Genomic DNA, 20,544 nt, shown 5'->3' with positions numbered 1-20,544 from the left:
TAGTATCATCTTAGAGCCACGAGAGGACAGCAGTGGCCATTTCTCTCACCAGTCCTGCTGCTTCCTCTGCTCTGCCAGCTCGTATATACGCCGCAGCATCTTCTCCTGCTTTCTTCCACCCTTGCGGGAACGTGAAGACACGTTCCGGGCAAATTCCCTTTGCTTCAGCTCTTTCAGCCTCTGTGTGGGGGGTGGGGGTGGGGGAAACCAAACACAAGCAACAGGAGTAAAAATGTCTGTCGAATCGAACCTCTCTCACACTACAGCTGAAACCGTCAATAAGTGTGAAAGAGAAAATCATTGCCGATCACAGAAGTGATTCAGTTTTAGGTACCGGGCACTGACGATACCAAACTTGGCTACAAAAACCTTAATAAACATAGAGCAAATTGTCCACAAAAGATCATTACGAATAGTGACGTGTAAATGATTTCTCTCACCTGTTTGTGCGCATGGTCGTAAGAGTTGATGTGATTGTCAAACTCCTGGTGTTTCTGATACTGCTTGTCACATAACTCGCAGTAAAAGTTAGCTCTCAGGTCTTCCAACGCCTTGGCAATGGCTTTCTCTTTCTCTGCGTAATCCTGAAAAAACACGTTGTACACGCATGAACAAGTTGATGGCACATTGATGAAATTTATTTTGTGTAAACATGTCTGTGTAGAAGATATGAAAAAGATCAATGCTGGTAGGATTCTCCAAAACAGTACAGGGAAACCTGGGTGGGACTATTCAGCGAGAGAGAGAGAGAGAGAGAGAGAGAGAGAGAGAATGTCTGTTAAATTATTATAATTTTTTTTTTTTACCCTAGAGGGTATAAATGCTACAAGCTAATTTGTCTCTCTACTTGGGCTGAGCCAAATCATATCGTGATATACCGGTAGACTTCCTCCCCTTGATAAGAATTTGGCATCCCGCGAGTTTGGCAATATAGTTAATGACGTGTTTACGCGCCGCGACCTGGGCACCTCACGCGTAAGACGAGAACAAGCATGGTGGAAGGCGGAGTTCCCATCGTAGACGACGAAGAAGTAATTTCGAAGTGGTTCGGATACAGAAGATCTCAAATAGGTCTCTATTTTCATATCATTTACAGCGTTACCGCACAAAAAAAAAAAAAAGAAACCACCATGAAATATCATGATATAGTTTTAAGTCTATATCGCCCATCCCTACTCTCCACCCAAGTGTCACCTTGTATTTTTGCCGCAACTCCTCTGTGTCCTCTTTCTCCACCTCCAATACTCGCCGCTTCTCTGTTGCATCTTCGGCATAGTCCAGCTGTCACCAAGACACATAGAGGTCAAGCTGATACATAAACATACGGGGGGTTCGGAAGAGAGAAAGTAGTTCACAAAGTCACACCGATGCACAAATTCTCTCACCTCCATTTCCATGCGTCCCATCCCCATGACATCATATTTGACGATGATGGGTACAGGGTCCGTGCGTCCTGTGAGGTGAGGAAGGAGAAATACATAGAGGGAGAGAAAGAGAGAGAGACAGAGAGAGAAGATGTTAGATTCTGAACGGGGCCTTAAACGAAGCGAGAGTGGGACAGCCTGCTTAGAGCACAGGGTGCTGGGTTAGAAAGACTGCCTTCAAAGTGCAAGAGATCAGAAAGCTACAGTGAACCATATACTAGCCATTCTCACAGCTTTATGTGCGGCATTCTGCAGTAAACGGTGCCGCGATGTAACTAACACTGGGTCTGATAGTATGGGATAGGATAGTATCGTATGCATCATTTTACACTTAATTGAGCATGACACTTCCCCCCCCCCAACAAATGCAAGGACATTTAAAGCACACCATTGCTGAAGCTACAAGAAGGAAGATGGGAGACCGAAGGCTGATATTGACCGGATCGATTTTGTCGCAGTGTCCCCACAGCGTTGAGGGTGATCCATCTCGCTGACGCTTATTTTCTCTGCAGTCTGCAATAACATACGATGATACGCCACGTTCCTAATTCTCAGGAGACCCTCAGATTGTCTGAAAGGCACTGTGGCAACCCCGAACACCAAACCCCAAAGAGGATTAACATATGGTTCCACCATGGGAGGAGCAGCATTTAGACATTTCTAGTTTCTACACCTTAACTAAGAGAGACAAGTGACAGCGTCGGGTAATCCGAGCGTTCAAAACACCTACGCTGTTATCAGTCCTTCCAGTTTAATATGTCGACTGGATCAGCTGCCATTTTAATTTTGGGGAGAGGGAGAGAAAAGGAGTGGTGTATTTTAAGTGATAAACTCTTAGCAGGGTAGTCCGATCTTAAAATGTGAAGCTCCTATACAAAATGCGTAAGAGGTTAAATCTGGAATGACATCCGATTCAAATATTAGCACTGGGCAATATCTGAACAGCTTATTTTAAAAAAATAAAAAGGTATGCATAAATGCCTTCAGTGATGCCAAAAAAATAGTTAAGTCTTAATGCCAGTTTTATCTGGCCATATGTATTAGAACACAAGCTGTGAAAAGAGCTAGGTCAAATAATAATTAACTTCAGGAAAAAAAAGGAACAAAACCAGGACGAATCAAAAGGAAAAAAAAAAATATAAAGACAATCAAAACTACTCGGAAACTGACACATAATTGCTTAATCCACTCATAACCAGCCAAACAAAGCAGAATAGAGAGAGAAGAAAGACAGAAATGAAAGAATGATACAAGCACTGAGCTACAGCAGCAGTGAGATGTCACAGGCCAGACGCTGCCATGGTGACAGTGCAGGTTTTTGGGAGGTGTACTTACCTGAGAGAGTGGGAATGGGTTAGGGGGGGTGGGGGAAACTGACAGATAGACAGATAAACAGATAAACAGATAGACAGACACAAACAGGGAGGGGGCGGTTTCAAATAAGACAAAGGCAAAAGAACAGAAGTCATACTAAACTGCTGCTGCGAAGGCTGGCACCACGTCACATTCAATTAGAGACTCAAATCAGTCATGTGGTTTGGTTTCAGTTTTTTTTTTTTTTTTTTCCTTTTCTTTTTTAAACCCTTCCTCTTTTTTTTTGTGTCATTAAAGATAATTGGTTTTTAATTTTATATGCTGGGTCAGTTTACACCCTGGGGCTGAAGCAATCCCATTTTTAAAAAAAATAATAATAATGTGCTAATTTAACTAAATGAGCAAGATTTCTGGATCACACAGAACTTCTAACAATTAGGAATTGAGCACTTCAGCATTTTTTAAAAAAAATTATTTATATATATATATATATATATATATATATATATGAACAATTTGGAGCATTCATTACTGAACCTCCAGTGAAAATACAAATCGATCTGACCCTGTAAATCAGACTTGCTGTAGAAGTAGGAAGGAGTCCCAAATCAAAATTTAGCCAAAGCTAAATGATCTTAAAGTGCTCAATGATTTTCAGTACTTTCTGGTGTAACAGTAGCATCATCTCGCTTTATTATGCGTTCCGGTGAAGAATGTGAATTGAAAATTTAAAAAAAAAGGGGAAGTTTTTATCTCACACACGCGCACAAAAAAAAAAAACACAACCAAAAAAAAAACTGAAAACAAACAAGATGAGAAATGCTCAGGAAGAGTGATGTCAATTTCACTGATACACAGGCAGCAGAAAGACAACTAATAGAGAGGTAGAAACAATTGAAGCTTATTAAATACATGTGCTCTGATGGGAGGGTTAACATTAAATTAAAAGCAAAACAAAATATCAAGGGATATAATTAAAAACAAAAAAGAAACAAAAAAAAAAAAGAAAAACAACAAAAATAACCAATTTCAATCAGGGGAAAAATAACATTTACCACTAAGTTTACCATCAGCACAACATGGCCAGGATCATAACGCTGCAAAAAAGAAACACCAATTGGTTAAGCAGGAAGATTGAGGAACACAGAGAGGGGTCAGGGGTCAAGGGGTGAACTGTTAGGGCTTGGGGGTTTAAGGGGTTCAGGAGCAGAGGCTCTGGGTGATTACCATGGAAAAGCACTCTCACCATCCCCTGGCATCTTTCTCCATCTTAATTATTATACCGCAGCTGATCCCAGACACACTAGCCCAGGTTTCAGCCGGATTTCTGATGATAGAAGTTAAATAATAGAGATGCACTGATACCACCCCCCCCAATCAATCAATCAGGGGTCATAATGGAACATTTTATTTATGTTCCCCCGCTTTAAATAGTGGCCATGGAAGGGCACAGACTTAATCTATTAGGCTCATTCATTATAACGGTAGCTAGCTGATCTTAAATGAAGTGCATTCGCTTCAACTATATTTGTTCGGTCAGATCGAGTCGTCTTACAGTTGAGAAGAGAGAGGGTTTCGTTTCTCTGCACAAAAACTAGGGGTGTAACGCTACAAAAACGTGACTGTACATTGTGACAAAGACGCCGTGGAAATAAGCCATCTTAGCCGACTTTGGAGCTCTATTTCTGCTGCAGATCTCATCGACACGTTGATTATTCCATAAAAAATTTGAGAGAATTTATACATTTATTAATTTATTTATTTCCAAGATGCAGTGAGCCTGTAGTACATTTTGTTTACAATATTAAACCTGTGTTTGTAGCATTTAAAAAAAAAAAAATTTACTTAAGTTTTCTACAGACAAAAATGCGCATTGTTTTGTATTTATTATGAAAAAAAATTTCCTTCGTTCCAATTATCCGAGAATCGAACCGAATCCGAGCGTGATGGGAGTGTACCTTTGTACACCCCTTCACTGCCAGTGTCTGATAGCAGCGGAACATCAAGAACATATATGTCCCACTCAGCTAGCGTAGCGTGTAGACGTCTTTGATTGGCTGCTGCATGCCGAGTTTTATGTTTTAACAAGTTACCTGCAGGAAAAAAGCTGCCGTTTCTCTTAGCGTTTTCTCAGAGCACAGTCAGAAGTCTGTTTTGCTTTTAAATGCTAGCGTTAAATCGTGAAATACGCCCTGATGTCATATCCTGGAGTGTGTTTTTTAGTACGACAACGTATCTCCTCAACATACATCATATAATATCATTCAAGCACAGTATCAGACCTATACCTGATACCAGCGCATCAAAAATCAATGCATCCCTATTACTTTTTATTAAAAAGAAAAAAAAAAAAACTCTCATCCTAAAAAAATAAATCAATCAGCCTCTTTATTTCGCCCTCCCGTTCTACCTTTAGATCAAATCACCAAACCGATTAAGGACCCTACCACCCTGCTTCCCCTGTTCCCCCATCCATCATGTGGATCATGGTTTGTTAATGCGTGGGACTGAGAAAGACACTGAATCCTATGTTTTGCATTACGGTACAGCAGATAGACATGTGTGAAACATACTCGAGTTTAAAGCAGCACAACGGAGCTTCACCCTGACGACATTATCCAGTCATTTTACACAACGTTTTCACACTGCTTAAAACTCAAGATTTGCCAGTCTGAGAGGCGATGACCAGCATGCTTTGCAGGAGAGGGGAGAAGAGTTGGCAGGGTGTTTATTTATATATACGTGCGCACACACACATACACATACATATATATATATATATATATATATATATATATATATATATATATATATATATATATATATATGCGCGCGGGCAAGATGGTGAGAGTTTTTTTTTTTTGTTTAAACCCTGGCAAGCCAAACACCTGAACCCCAACCCCCTCACCAGTGAGACACTCACTCACACACACACACGCAATCCACATGGAAATACCACACCCACGTTACCACGTGTACGGTCACTTCACAAGAGTGGACACAAGCAAACCGACAGAGCGGCTGAGAGGCAGAGGAAGAGGGAGGAGAAATGGGCGGAGATTCAGGCTCATTCTGCAAGCTATTCAAAAGACATCATGGGAGAGGTAAAGGCAGAGATGAGTTCAAAGCCAAATCAGAGGACCCAAATCTCATGTTCACAGCCAATCAAGAAACACCCTCGTCGCAGCCAGAAACAGTGACAAATGACAAAAATTACTATTCTAATCGAGGGTGAAGAGAATCAACATGACTCCTACAGTGAGCTACACAATTACTGATTTTTTAAAAATAAATCTGGTGTGAGTTTGGAGTCAGTGTGTGTGTGTGTGTGTGTGTGTGTGTGTGTGTGTGTGTGTGGCTGGCATTCTGGGCAGAGAAAGTTTAGTAATTGTAAGCTTACAGGAGGGAACTAAGAGAGGCCGTTAAGCTACGCTGTAAAGGGACATCATTTTTGCAGAACATACACACACACACATATATACACACACACACACACACACACACACAGACACACAAAAAGGGCAGGGGGAGGTTCCTACAAACCTTACCTACAAAAAAAAACAAACAAAAAAAAAAACAACAAGAGCAAATAAGAAAGAAGAGTAAAAAAACAGTCAATACAATGGAAACTGAAAGCATCGGGAGACAATTCATTACAGTGATAGGAGAGCAGGAGAGAGAGTGTATGGTGAGGTTATGTTCTCCACGTCAAGTTCCAGTTAAAACCGAGTCCCATCCCAATGAGTTTCCAAGTAACCGTACAATAAAGCTCTTCCCCTATGCTATTTAACATACAACATAAGGCATAGCAGCGGATTTCGCCTTCCTGTCAGCATCTACGACGAGCATCACTCGTACAGAACAACCATACTGCTTATCCCTTGTGTTATCACTTGTGTTATAGCAGCTAAACGGTGGTAAATGTTACATAAATGTCTCGCCACAGGAAAAAAAATAAATAAATAAAATCATTATCTCTCTGTTTAAAAAATTAAATAAATAAATAAAGAATACATAATGTGTTTTGAATGAATGAATGAAGTCAACACCTTCTGATCAATCAGAATAGAGAATTCAACAACACTGAATTGTGGCATAGTTTAGATTAAACCTGTGTCTTCCGTCATTAATCTTCCCTCAATGCAATCGTGTTGAGAGTTTGTCTATTCTGCCATTACGTTAACAGGAGAAATGAAGCAATCCGTCAGTGCGTTTACGTGGACGACGATAATCCGATATGAACCCGATTAAGACGATACTCTGATTAAGAAACTAGCATGTAAACAGCGATTATTGATAATCCGATTAAAGTCATACTCGGAGTAAACACAAATCGAATTAAGACGTGTGGAGTATTCCTGTTTTATTTATTCGACGTGTATTATAGACATGTACACACCTTAATCACACTAACCTCGTGTGAGAGTTTTCACCGCACTGTGAGACAGGACACGTACACATACGACAGTGCTCAACCGTTTGACGGCAAACAAGAGAGCACGGCTGCGTCCCAAACCGCGTACTTACCTGAGATATATATATTATTATATATATATATATATATATATATATATATATTATTATATATATATATATATATATATATATATATATATATATATATATATATATATACACACACACACACACATTATACTACTGAATACATGTATCTCGGCTACTATATAGACGGTAAGGACGCGGTTTGGGACGCAGCCCACGGCTTCAAGCAGTCGTTTATATGCATGTACAGCATGACAAATAATTAACTGCACTTGAAGCTTTCATAAAATTAAAAACACCCAAAACTGTATACGGTTCCATAACGAAGACCAACTGTATGTCGATACGTGAAATTCTGGAGGGAACGTCGGCCGGCGTGGCGTGGTGATGTAATGGCGTGTGTTGTTAATCTATCTATGTTCTATAACATGTAAAACAGGAACATGAAAGGAACATTCTAGAAGAGACTCATGTAAACACCTTAATCAGATCATTGTCTTATTCAGAATAAGGATTAATAAATTATTTATCTATTAAATAATAGATTATTTATGTCCATGTAAACACAGTCCATGATCAAGTCTGCTGAGATCTTCATCTACAACCTCTGTCAGAGTTTCTATTTGAAAGTATTGAGAGACGAATTCCTGCCTTACTGCATTCAGGGCCACGTGTAAAGAAGTTATTCCGTTTAGGACCGTTTTTCTTGTAACTCACAGAAGAGCACCCTGTGAGTCCATGAGTCCTAATCCACAAACGAGGCAAGGACGTTACTAAGAGTCCAAACATGAAAGATTAGGAATTATGAAGTCATTTATTTCCTCACTTCAAGTCTCCTTCTTTCCTTAAGGACACGCAGCTAATCGATTTCCCTTCGTCTCATCTGGACCATCTCTCCTGTACGACAGCCACGGATCCTGACGGATCTTTCCCTTATCTATAGCAGATACGATAGTAGTAAGAAGAAAAAAAAAAATTAAAAATTAAATTCAGCACAGCACCAACAATCACTCCCTTCATGTTGGTCTTTCTGACGAAATTCTGAACGCTTCACGTTCATAAGTAAAGCCTGCAGTGCTTTTCATTTACGAATGGCTGCACTGTAAGCACAAACCATAAGGGGAGTGCATGTAGTGGACTTCACCATTGCAACAGCTGAGAAATAACAGCTGACCAACAGAGGGTGTTTGTGTGCTCTTGTGTAACACAAAGCACCCACACGTGTGTCGTACTGCGCACAAATGAAAAGCTTTCATCCACGCAGTAGTCTCGAAAACGCGCACCAACACCAACTGCTGGGCAAACTATTTATCGGTCTATTCCTCACACAAAATCAGCAGTAGAATAAAAATACTACGAAAGTAAATCGACTTCCTGTAAATCTAGAAGAAGAGGCGAGAACTACGCGGGCTACTTCCGTTTTTCTGAAAGGAACAGAACGTCCATCAAATCATAAGATCACACTTTATTTGAAAAAAATTATTTTGGTTAAAGAAATTAAACTTTGTACGTTTTTACTCATCTTCAATGCAAGGTTTCGAACAAACCCGAATCCAGACTCCGTCTGAGCGATGCGCGATATAGACTTCAAAATACACCACCGGTCAAAAGTTTGTGGACACTGAAATGTGTCTCCGTGATCTTAAAATCCTTTTGATCTGAAGGTGTGTGATTAAATGTTTGAAATCGGTGTCGTAGACAAAAATATAATCGTGACGACGTTTTCGTTTCTTCCGTTAGAAAACGAACATCTTATTTACACAAAAATATATATATATATTTTTTTTTTAAACGGACGACTCGGAGAGAAATATTCCGAAAAGAGGCCGATACGAGTCCGGCGTCGGTGTGATCTCCTTTAATACTGTTTAAAAAGCATCTCCGGGAAATTCCTCAAGAAATCGGGTGAGTAAACGCCAAGAACACGTTTCTGGAAATTCTAGGCAAAAAGGACCAATGGGAACATTTCCTCACGTTTATCACAGTCGATATACGTTTATATGAAGACGGTGCCGACTTCTCGTCAGTACCCGGTCGTTTTCGATTGGCGAGAGGAATAATAAATTTGTCGCGCAGAGCCAACAGCGTTTGTGCAAGTCCTAGGGTTATTAAAAGCCCCTGAACCGAGTGATCGATTGCTGAATAGACTCTCTGTCTGCCAGCTATGACATCATTATCCAGGCAAGCGAGGACACGAAAGTGAGAAAGCCATTTTGAGCTCCGGGCTTTCCATATGCAAACTTAACTTGGACCCAAGCCTAAGCAAATACAGGAGGGGGGAAGAACCCCCCCCCCCCCCTAAAAAAAAAAAAAAAAAACACACACACACACACACACACACACACACACACACACACACACACACACCACATGCTTGTACATACAATTCACTGGGCTTTCTCCACTCGCGTAAATTTGAAATACTACTCCAGGTAAATCATATATTGTGTTTTTACTGAAGGTAAAACGGTCCTTGATCTGAAACAGGTGCCGAGCGCGACGAGGCAGAAAGTGAAGCCTCGGCTATATAAAGTCATGTTCGCTGGTGTCTGCACGTCCCGTTACGTCATTCGAGGTCTTTTGTCTCTGCGCAGGGTCCTCCGTGTATGGTTTGGACGAGAGACAAAGAGTCATGCAGAGTCTATTCAGAGCTGCTGTTTCATAAACATGCGGCCAAAAGCTTTCCCAGACTCAGGTCAGGGAACCGGTCATGCTCCTTCCTAATCTTCCCGTGCTGGTGAGCTGCAGCACTTCGCGAATACTTCACGGGATCCGGTCGCGACTACTAGAACCGCTATGCGCGTTATATTCTCAGCTAACAAACAATAAACATTTTTTTAATCTGTTGCACCTTTTTCTCATAGCAACAAAAACACAACCTCCATTTAAGTCTGAGGAGTATGCCTTCATTGTGAGTGCGAGCGGCCTGCCCTATCGCTCCCTCGCATCTCAAAGCGGCCGCTTGTTCTTGGAGACAAGGACGGCTTGTGTGTGTGTTTGTGTACGGAAAACTCGTTCTCACGTCCCTCCCATTAGCATACGCGCATATGAGCCTTGCAACCCGTAAACAGCTCAAGGATTATTTACATCGAATTTTCAAGAGAAAAGGAGACAGAAAAGCGGGTAAGGAGGGGGGGAAAAAGTCACGAGGGACAAAAAAAAAAAAAAAGACTGAGAAACGAAGCTATTTCGGATCAGTACACAGGGTGGACCTGAACTTCCCCAGTCCTTTGTACTATGCATGTATAAGATAAGATACGATCTTTCTTTCATTATCTATCTAGAAAGCAGGGATCTTTCTTGTGCACTTTGGGGACTTTTGTACATCGCAAGCCAAAATAACTCGCCTTCATCAGTGTTTGATCAGCGCTGTAGGTCAAAACATATCACGTGAGACCCCCCCCCACCCACCCCTACTATTTACCCCACCGCAATGCCGTTCTCCTTCTTGCCACTTCCTCCTCTTTATCCTGCGATCGGTTTATCTCTACAGCCCTTCAAAGCAAGTTGTTCCCAGCAGCCAGATTTAACCGCCATGCAAAGACCTGACAAATCCTAGTCCTGCAGTGTTTATATACGGAGAAAAATAAATAAATAACCGGCTACACGAACGACTGGTCCACATGAAATGTAGAATGAGATCGGAAACGGACGTGAAGGTAATGAAAATAAAATATATAATACATATTAAATTATAAAAGCCACTTATCAGAGAGGAGAGCTTTGTGTGTGTGTGTGTGTGTGAGTGAAGTTCCTTACCCTGCATCGTTTTCCCAAGGCCTTGTCCCAGCTTCCAGCCATGTTTCTGGAGTAGCCGATGGCCAATGTTATCCTAGTGGGAGGAAAAAAAAGGGAAGAAAAACCAAAATATTCCAATAATAAGAAGCGCTTTTCACACCCTCACATTCTTTCTCTCACACACACACTTGACACAAGCACACATGGCAGCAATTTTACTTTAGGAAAATCTTTACTCTCCTCCTCATCATCATCATCATCATCATCTTGATCATAATCTAACTCTTTAAAGTCAGAACTCCTTGTCAGAGAAACGAAAGAAGTTGAAGGAGACGTGGAACAAGGAACGAGAGAACGAGTAAAAGGACAAGTTCAAGTACCGTTACAAGAAGGCTCTCTGCAAAACTAAAAAAAAAAAAAAAAAGAAAGTGCTCGCTAAAGCCTACAGCCTACTCTACACAGTAAATGATGCATTCTTCATTCACCAAACAGTGGACTTTAAAAAAACAAACAAACAAAACAACAACAAAAAAAAAAAACAGCCAGCACACAAACTGTAGGGAAAATAAAAACCCTCTGAGTCGACTGATTCACCTTCAGTCTCAGAGTAAGGGAAAAGGGAGACGCACGGTTATATATGTGCAGATACATCATGGCATGTACATACATATATAAGCCGCATCGGAGAGAGAGATTAATACACAAACGACTAGGAGCAAACAAATGAGGAGAAGAAGAAGAAAAAAAAAAACAAAAAACAGAAGCAATACATCAACATAAAAACTTCCACAAGCTTTCTGTGAGTTCACCATGACAACAGAACCACCACGAAACATACAGTATGCAGCCAACAAGAGAGTGAGAGAGAGACAGAAAGCAAGAAAAAGAAAGAAATGGAAAGAGGGGGAAAAAAAAAAAAAAAAAGAGAGAGAGACAAGAGAGAAGGAGACAGAGGCCTCGGGTTACCATTAGGAGGCCCAATGTATGTGCACGTGTGTGTACGTGGGAGAAGACAAAAATTAAAAAATAATTTAAAAAATAAAAAAATAAAAAAAAAAAAGGAGAGAGAAAGAGAGAGAGAGAAAGAGAGAGAGAGTGTCGGGATAAGATACCGTTCTAACACTTGATATTGGGATTTAAAATGCAACACTGTTCCATTAATTTAAACTAGGATCAAGCCAAAAAACTGTGCTAATCATTCCAAGCACACTGAATGGAGAAAAAAAAAAAAAAGTGTAACAAGCTACAAACAAAAAGTAATCATGAGTAACGTGGAATCTAAAAAATAAATTAATTAATGAATAAAGGTGATTACCAAACCCATAAACCAGCATGCAGCTTTTTGTTAAAACCTCTTTAACAAAAAGGAGGCGGCGGTGTTAGTACGGAGCGTATACCGAGCGTATACAGGGAGGAAAAGGGAACCGTGGATGGAGGTTAGAGATGAGAGAGCAGGCAACAGGAAAAGCAACGCACGAAGGCTTCTCTAAACTGAGGACACAGGCGAGGGGAAGGGGACGGGGTTAGGACCGAAAAAGCAAGCCGAGCCGTGAGAGGGTAGGTCTCGGAGCCAAAGGGGGAGATATGAACAAACGTTAGTGCGTGATGATTTCGTGGATGTGGTCACCAGCTCAAAACGCGCCTCCGCGTAGTCAGCACCTGTTCACGTCGGGAATATCTGAAATATCGTTTAGGTATCGCCGAGGTCACCTCTGCTCACGGTCCCGCCAGGATTTCACGATCACTGAGCAAACGCCGCGATATTCGAAGGAGCTTGCGATTTCGATATTACTGCAGAATTGGGCCGAGACGCGCCACGGCGAGCTACACGAGTGCAGCTGAAAAGCTCTCGTTTACCAACGAGCAGCTTCGTGCGATTGAGATTTCGCCGATTCAAGTAGTTTTCTGCAAAAAAAAATAAATAAATAAATAAACAAATTTTAAAAAAAGAAACCCCTCCAAAAGTGGATTCAACAAAATCGAGCATTTTTCGGCCGCGACAATCACAAAAACAAAATCCTATACGGCTTGAAAACATAACTTATATCGCGACTGGTTAAAGTGTTCTTGTCCAGATGATTTCAGAAATAGGATACGCTCTGTTAATCCCGTTAATCCCACACGCCCTTTATGGCTTTGGATACCAGAGCGCTTCCTCCGAATATGTCTATATCTTCTGCTGATCAAATTACAAGCTCGAGGAAAAAGGAACGCGAGAGGAACCTGGCAGATTTCCTATTATAGATTTACACCTAGCGGCAGGCGCTGCAGCCTTTCAGGAAGGACGACATGGCTCTAACCAGAGATTCAACAATGTGGAGACTAGGATGGATAATCGCTAATGAGTTAACGTACTGCCGTGAAGACCAGATCTTCCTGCACTTACGCATTCAGATAAACGGAGAAAGAGAAGCACTGTGGTACCTCTATTCATTTATCAGCTGTGCACATGTGCTCGCAGCAAGCCCCGCCCAAACGGCCTGCAATGCAGTGGTTCTGCAGTGTGCGCACACACACACACACACACACACACACAAACGCTCAGTGCAGTTTGTAGGACAGGAACAGCCTCTGAATGGGGAGAGAGCAGAGATGACCTCATATTACCTACCAATCCACCCTACATTCAAGCCAATCGAAAGAAGAGAAGGCTGATATAAATTTCCGAGCGGCCAATCAGAGTTAGCTCTGCGAGGGAGCCGGAGGCGCTGAAGAGCAGATGTTTCGCGACGTGACCGTGACAAGCGAGGCGGGTTTCGGGCGGATGAACAGATGAATGCGCTAAAATAAAAAACAGACAAGATGAGAAGCAACAACGCCAAAAGAGTCCAACAGCAGTGCAAGTGGAGTGAAAACATATCCATACGAACCTGGCTTTTAAACCCTGGCCTGTCAAAAGAACAGTCAAACGTCACAAAAACGGCCAGACTCTACATCTCTCTACTATTCAAACTGACTTAAGTTTTTAATAAGCTAGTGCAAATGTCCCCCCCCCCCCAACTACAGGATGACAGTGACAGTGTCAGACATACACAAACGCACTGTCAGTCTGTAGTTGTAAAGATAAAAGGGGAGGGGGGGGGGAGGAAAAAATAAATATGTTATTATATTGTCCAAACAGGTACACACCCACAAGGATAGTGTGTTTGGTGGAGAGAGAGAGAGAGAGAGAGAGAGAGAGAGAGGGAGGTGTGCAATGTGCTGCTAATAACCCAGTGAGAGGAAGTGGGGAGAATTGGGGGGGGTTAGGAGACTGAAATAAACAGGAGGGGTTTCGGAAGGGTTTTGAGAAAGAGAGAAAGCGAGAGAGAGAGAGAAAGAGAAAGATTGAGAGAGAGAAAGAGGGAGAGAGAGGGGGGGGAGAGAGAGAGAGAGAGAGAAAAAGAGAGAAAGAGACAAAGAAAGAGAGAGAGAGAAAGAGACAGAAAGAGAGAGGAAGAGAGAGAGAGAGAGAAAGAGACAAAGAAAGAGAGAGAGAGAAAGAGACAAAGAAAGAGAGAGCGAAAGAGAAAGAGAGAGGAAGAGAGAGAGAAAGAGAGAGCGAGAGCAAGAGAAAGAGCGAGAGAAAGACACAAAGAAAGAGAGAGAAAGAGACAAAGAAAGAGAGCGAGAGAAAGAGAGAGAGCGAGAGAAATAGACAAAGAGAAAAAGAGAGGAAGAGAGAAAGAAAAAGAGAGAGAAAGAGAGAGAGCGAGAGATGTACATGGCAGCGAGTGTGTGTATGAAGCTGGGTGTTTATGTGCATGTATGAATCCTCCTGGTTCAATAGTCTTTTATCGGTTCCTGATGTCGCTGAAGTCCTCATTACAGGATCACCACCACATCACGAGGTCAATCACACTGAGAAGCGGAAAACTGTCAATCCTGTAAATCACGTTTTCAAGGCCCCGTGGAGCCGCTATCTCAACCGGCCCGCGCCAGCGTACATCTCACAGCTCTGAAACTTTAACATGCTTAAAGTCCACGCCCTTCCATGACTGACCCCGAATCTGCAACGCTTCACCTCGTGAGAAACCAGAGACTCCGGACGTACGCGCTGAGCGGATGAGCCTGCGCCGGTTAAAACCAAATAAACGTAAATCTCCGTGGAAAACCGCGCTGCTACGACAGCGTGGTTCAATCCTCCAACCTGATTGGTCGGCAGGTGCGCGTTATTTTCGTACAACAGCACAGCTCAGACACCACAGGGTCACATTAATACGCTTGTTCTAACAAGTCGCTGTTTCTATAGTAACAGTTCCTACGCAGAGACTGGACATTACACGATATGAAATCACACTGTAAAATGCGTGGTGTTGTTTATAAATAAATTAAACGCTGTAATCGCTGTGGTATGAGCGGAATAACACGCTCCAGACCGTGCTGTTATATGAAAATAATACACAGCATCCTTCAGTCATAAGGAACGTCCCTGACCCTCCATATAAATCGTTGAGGTACTGTCTGGCGTCCCCCTGCACACTAGCTACTGAAGCTCAACCATGATGGAGAAGCAGTTCCGGCTCGGGCGTGTCGTTTCCACAGCAGGTGGAAAATGACTTCCGACCTTTCCTCTACAGAACATTCTTGGATTCAGCTTTCAAACTCTGTGTGTGTGTGTGTGTTGGCTGAGACAGAGAGAAAGAAGAACATGCTTGTAAGTGCAGATACCTGAGATTAGACCAGTGTGTGTGTTTGTGTGTGTGTGAGAGACTAACGTAGCTGCCCAGTGCACATCTCCCAGGGTTTGTGAGGTTATTGGTGACAAAACATAAAAAGAGAGAGAGGGTTATATACTTGGAGATGAGATACAAGTATGACTGCTACCAAGATAACGCATGCAAAAGAAAAAAAGATATTAGAGAGAGAGAGAGAGAGAGAGAGAGAGAGAGAGAGAGAGAGAGAAACAAGAGATAAAGGTGTCAAAAGAGTTGAATGAATATATTCCAATTTAAGAACCACAGACCTCTAACTGCCTACAGATCACACACACACACACACAATGTGCGGCACAAGAGGGGCGCAGAGAAGCGAGAGCGGGACACACGCGTGAGGACGACCGTCACTGTGGCGGTGTTGGGAAATGGCTCTGACGCGCGCTGCTGTGGTTCCAGGTTCCAGAGCAGGACGCTGAAGGACAAATCCATGTTCGGTGTGTGAATCTGCAGATTAACTGATACGCCCGAACTCAAATCCGCTCCTTATTAGGTATGCTTTTGGAACACAGTGACTGTCATCACACCAGGTACTGCAGAGTGTGTGTGTGTGTGTGTGTGTGTGGACTCTGCTGTCTGCGTCCCTCCGTAGACAATAGTGCAGGAGCATGAATCTCTTCAGTCAGGCAGCTGCCAGGCCACGTCTCCGTTCTCCTGCTCTCTCTCTCTGCCATCCAAAAATAATCCCAACTAAAAATAAGACTATAAACTCGGCGGTTTCAGTTTTACAGATATTAACCGCCGGGCGTTTTAGTTTTAATAAAACGGTGGGACTTCTCGTATCGGGAAGACGACGACATGGACGTAAACGTACGATTATAGTCAGAAAACAGCCGATTTATTCAGGTGTGGTGTAAATGACCTCGAAATGGGGGTGGTAAGTAAAAACACGGGGTCTGAAGAGATTAGATTGAATAAATCCGTTTTTAGAGCTGGGCGATATGACGGAAATGCATCACGTATCACGGTTCTCAAAAACAATACGTACCCCGACTTACAGGTTTACACACGACAACAACAACAAAAAGAAACCCTTTTATTTCATGTTTTTACATTTAAAAAAAAAAACAACAAACAAACAAAACAAAAAAAAAAAGATAAAACAACTAGGACATTTCAAAACAAGGACACTGGCATGATTTATTATATAACGATGTCGTTATTACATCATCATCATCATCATCATCACATCGCCCAGCCCTAAATCAAGCTACTATTTCATTCTTGATGCAATTAGTCTAATATCAAGGTTGGAAAAAATGCTGCTGCTTTACACTGAAAATAACGTGCTCCGTTTCAATGCCTTTAAGGTCTTTAATAGTGAAGTATTGTGCTAAACCATTAAATAATGATGAACTTACTCTAATAATAATAATAATAATAATGCAGGGTAAATGATATTAGAGCTTAAGTCTCTCACATACTGGAGCAGAGAGAGGACTATATAGAGATGAGGAGAGCAGTCGGGCGTACTCTGCTCTGAATGGAACACAAAAAAAGGGGGAGATTTTAAATAAATAAATAAATAAATAAATAGCTGCCTGCGATATTATCTACGTGCCTAGTCAGCGAATAATGCAGTCCCAGTTGCACAAGCACCATGCCAGCACATAATGACAGAGGGTACTGTACACCGAATCACTGTGTTGGAGAGAGAGAGAGAGAGAGAGAGAGAGAGACAGAGAGAGAGGCAGAATGTGTGTGAGAGAGAGAGACAGAAGAGGTGTGTGCAAGGAATAGAGAGAGAGAGAGAGAGAGAGAGAGAGAGAGAGAGACAGAGAGAACGACAGAGTGAGATAAGCGTTACAAGGAGCCCCTAAAGAGACAGGAGTAGGAGAGCAGAGCGTGCAGATACAAACCGGGTCAGAGCTGCTTAGCTAATTGGGGCCAATTCGCTGCAGGAGAGAAATGTCGAACACCCCAAGTTGTGTACAATACTGTAAATATCTGAAATTACTGTCCTACACAGACACTAACACAAAAACAAAACACATACACAGATCACTGGAGTGCAATCTCTCTCACACACACACACACACACACTACACACTACGGAACACACTTGTATGCTCATGCTCGCTTTGTGGAGTGGAGAACACACTGAACAACCCAAATAAAGCGTTTCCGACGCTTATCTACTGATCTGTGTTTGTCTGCGCATTGCAAAAATAACGCCTCGGTTTTCGGTAATATGGAAAAAATAAATAATTTATCGCTAATTATTAGAGATGCTCCGATGCACCGAAAGGCCATTTTTCCCCGCTGACAAGGCTGACAGTTTAAAAATATCCGGTGATCAGAGCGGATTATATCCCAATCAATCAAAAGAGGGCGGGAAAACACATGGATTTCGTGCTGTGTTTGAAGATGTCGTCTCTTGTGTGGAATGATGAGAACACTGCAGCTTGTAATCTCTGCGCTGCTAAAAATTTTACACCGGAAGTGAGCGGCAGTGAAGCAGGAGTTTCGGCATCGAGTCTATCCCCGCCCCCCTCCCGCGCTGCAAGCTCACCCTCGTGCTGAATTAAAGGGCCAGTACACCATTGAAAGATTTAAATGACGATGAGTCGACAAAAAAGTACATATTGCACAGAAAAATATATTAGTAGAGTAGTGCATTTCATATCCAGTGAATGTTAATATATAAAAAGTTGATGTTATATATGACCAGTTTGATGTCAGTGATGGAGTAGAAATGCTTGTGTTTGTGGAGAGTGAATGTGAGACTAACAGGAGGTTTTTTTTACAATTCAGACAACGTTAATATGAATTAATAACATTCAATAAGTTAATAATCTTACTTTAATCTTCAGAATGTAGTTCATGTGTTCATGTTAATTAGAGTAATGTGTTTTGTGTTGATGAGACCAGTTACTGTGGAACAACTTGCTGAAATGGACAGAATAAAGTTTTTATTTGCATTTCTTTCAGAATTGTTGAATTAATGATCATTCATTTAAAAGAAGGCGTAAAAGGCAGAAGTATCGGTATCGGCCGATATCACTCTGAATAATCGGTTATCCGTATCGGCTGAGAAACGTAGTATCGGCGCGTCTCTACTAAACATTACTGTGTGCGAGAGTGAGAGCGATGGAGACGCTTCAGGACGGTGTAAACGCCACTATAGCTGTGAAGTAGGCTCTTGGCAGGTCTTTACACAGCAGAAGGAAGAGGCTAATCTAATTCCTGACACTAAGCAGCCCGTACAGAGCGACTCTACTACTACAGGAGGCAGAGCACGCTCTCCTGAGTGGATGTGAACACTAGCGATGCACCGAAAGGAAGATTCCGGGCCGACGTCGAAAAACCGAAAATTCGGGACGCGCTCGGCCCGAAAGAATTTTTTTAAACCCGTATTAAAATAGGTTTTTTTTGGTGTGTAATTATATTAATATTAGACTTTCTTTTTATTATAATTCCGTGAATTTAACGAGTCTGAATTGAAAAACTACAAACCGGTAAAATTAATTGAAATGAACACCAAAACAAGACCAATATTAAATATATTATTCCTCATTCAGTTCTGTAACAATCGAATTAAACTTTTTTAAAAAAAATTTCAAATCCAATTATCCAAATCATGTAAAGTTGCACAAAACTATTATGCTATTCAAAACAGCAGCCAAGTAATGAACCAGGCCTCTGCTCTGTTTATGGAAACGTATTTCCACTTTAATGAAAGATTATCCCGCAAAACAGCGGCAATGTGTCAGGTTTCTCTTCGAGAACAAAAGTTGCTCGGCTTTCTGGAAAGAGAGACGCTTCCTCTTCTCATCAAGAACATGAGATGCTGCACTGAGCAGTCTCTCAGTCTCTGTGCTGGCGCTCGGGGCGGATAAATACAAGCAAGCGATGGAAAGCATAGCTGCGCTTGTTGCGGCGCTGCTGTGGATCGGGGCTCTAATCAAGATAGGAGGGGTCACGGATAGCTCCAAATACCAATCTACCGATCTATTGGGTGTAATCGATTTACAAAACTGGCAGGCCTCTATTAGACAGCTGAAGAAAAATTTCACCTTCAAACAGGACGGTGACCCGAAGCACAAAGCCAAGTCAGCACAGGAATGGCTTCAGAAGAAGATAATCAACGTATTGGAACGGCCCACTCAGAGCCCGGAGCTAAAGACCTATGGAATGACTTGAAGAAGGCAGGGCACAGGAGATCCCTTCACGGTTTGATAGATCTGGATCATTTTTTGCAAGGATGAAAGGAATAAAATCAAGATCTGCTACGTTGATAGACACTTAACCAAAAATACTAGGAGCTGTAAACAAAATTATTACTTAAGGGGTGTGTACACTTATGCAACAAACCTAGCGTAAGCCGCCGCGCCTCCCTCCTTAAAACATTTCTAATTGTTTTTCATTTGAATTTCGGTGTGAACTTTCTGAACCGGCTCAGACTACCGCTTCTTAAAAGTTTCGTTTTCTTTTGTTAAAAGCTGCTAACGTTGTACTATTTATGTAAAGCTACTTTGCGGGTCTATCCAACTCTGACCAAATGCAGATATTGGTATCTTCCATAGTGTGTGTCATCCACTCCACGCTTTTAAAATCAGTAAACATGTCACAGTGACACAGACAGGTCTTGAGCATGACCCCCCCCCTCCCCCACCACACACACACACACACACACTTACATCATCTTTCACAAACACACAGCACTCATATCTGTGATCAAAGTAAAATGGTGTGTGGGTTGATCACAGTGATTGGTACAATCCAACAGCTCTCCTGTCCTCCATCGTGTGACTATGGTAACGACACTGAGGGAGGGGCGAGAGAGCTGGGAGGGACTCTATGGGGGATCTGGACGGACATAAGGTCACATTTAAAGGGTAAAGGGGTGATTCTATGGTCTTTAAAAGTGG

The 20,544-nt window shown here is 42.0% G+C and overlaps 1 protein-coding gene across 3 annotated transcripts in view; it reads right to left on the bottom strand.

Annotated features, from left to right (window-relative positions):
• Positions 1–20,544, bottom strand: part of gpatch8 (G patch domain containing 8) — a 34,887-nt gene that overhangs the window by 5,237 nt on the left and 9,106 nt on the right. Inside the window, exons 1-6 of one of the 3 annotated variants that reach the window (XM_053616400.1) lie at positions 13,850–13,867; positions 11,001–11,073; positions 1,386–1,453; positions 1,195–1,281; positions 441–584; positions 50–180 (exon numbers count right to left, since the gene is read on the bottom strand). In XM_053616400.1, coding sequence (XP_053472375.1) covers positions 50–180; positions 441–584; positions 1,195–1,281; positions 1,386–1,453; positions 11,001–11,007 — 437 coding nt within the window. In that variant the 5' untranslated portion in view covers positions 11,008–11,073; positions 13,850–13,867. The other 2 variants (XM_053616408.1, XM_053616391.1) reach the window with 2 other exon arrangements.

Source organism: Ictalurus furcatus, chromosome 2 (assembly GCF_023375685.1).
Source record: "Ictalurus furcatus strain D&B chromosome 2, Billie_1.0, whole genome shotgun sequence".
Taxonomy (NCBI): Eukaryota; Metazoa; Chordata; class Actinopteri; order Siluriformes; family Ictaluridae; genus Ictalurus; species Ictalurus furcatus.
The sequence above is the reverse complement of the archived record's forward strand: the minus strand, read 5'-3'. Positions and strand labels throughout refer to the sequence as shown.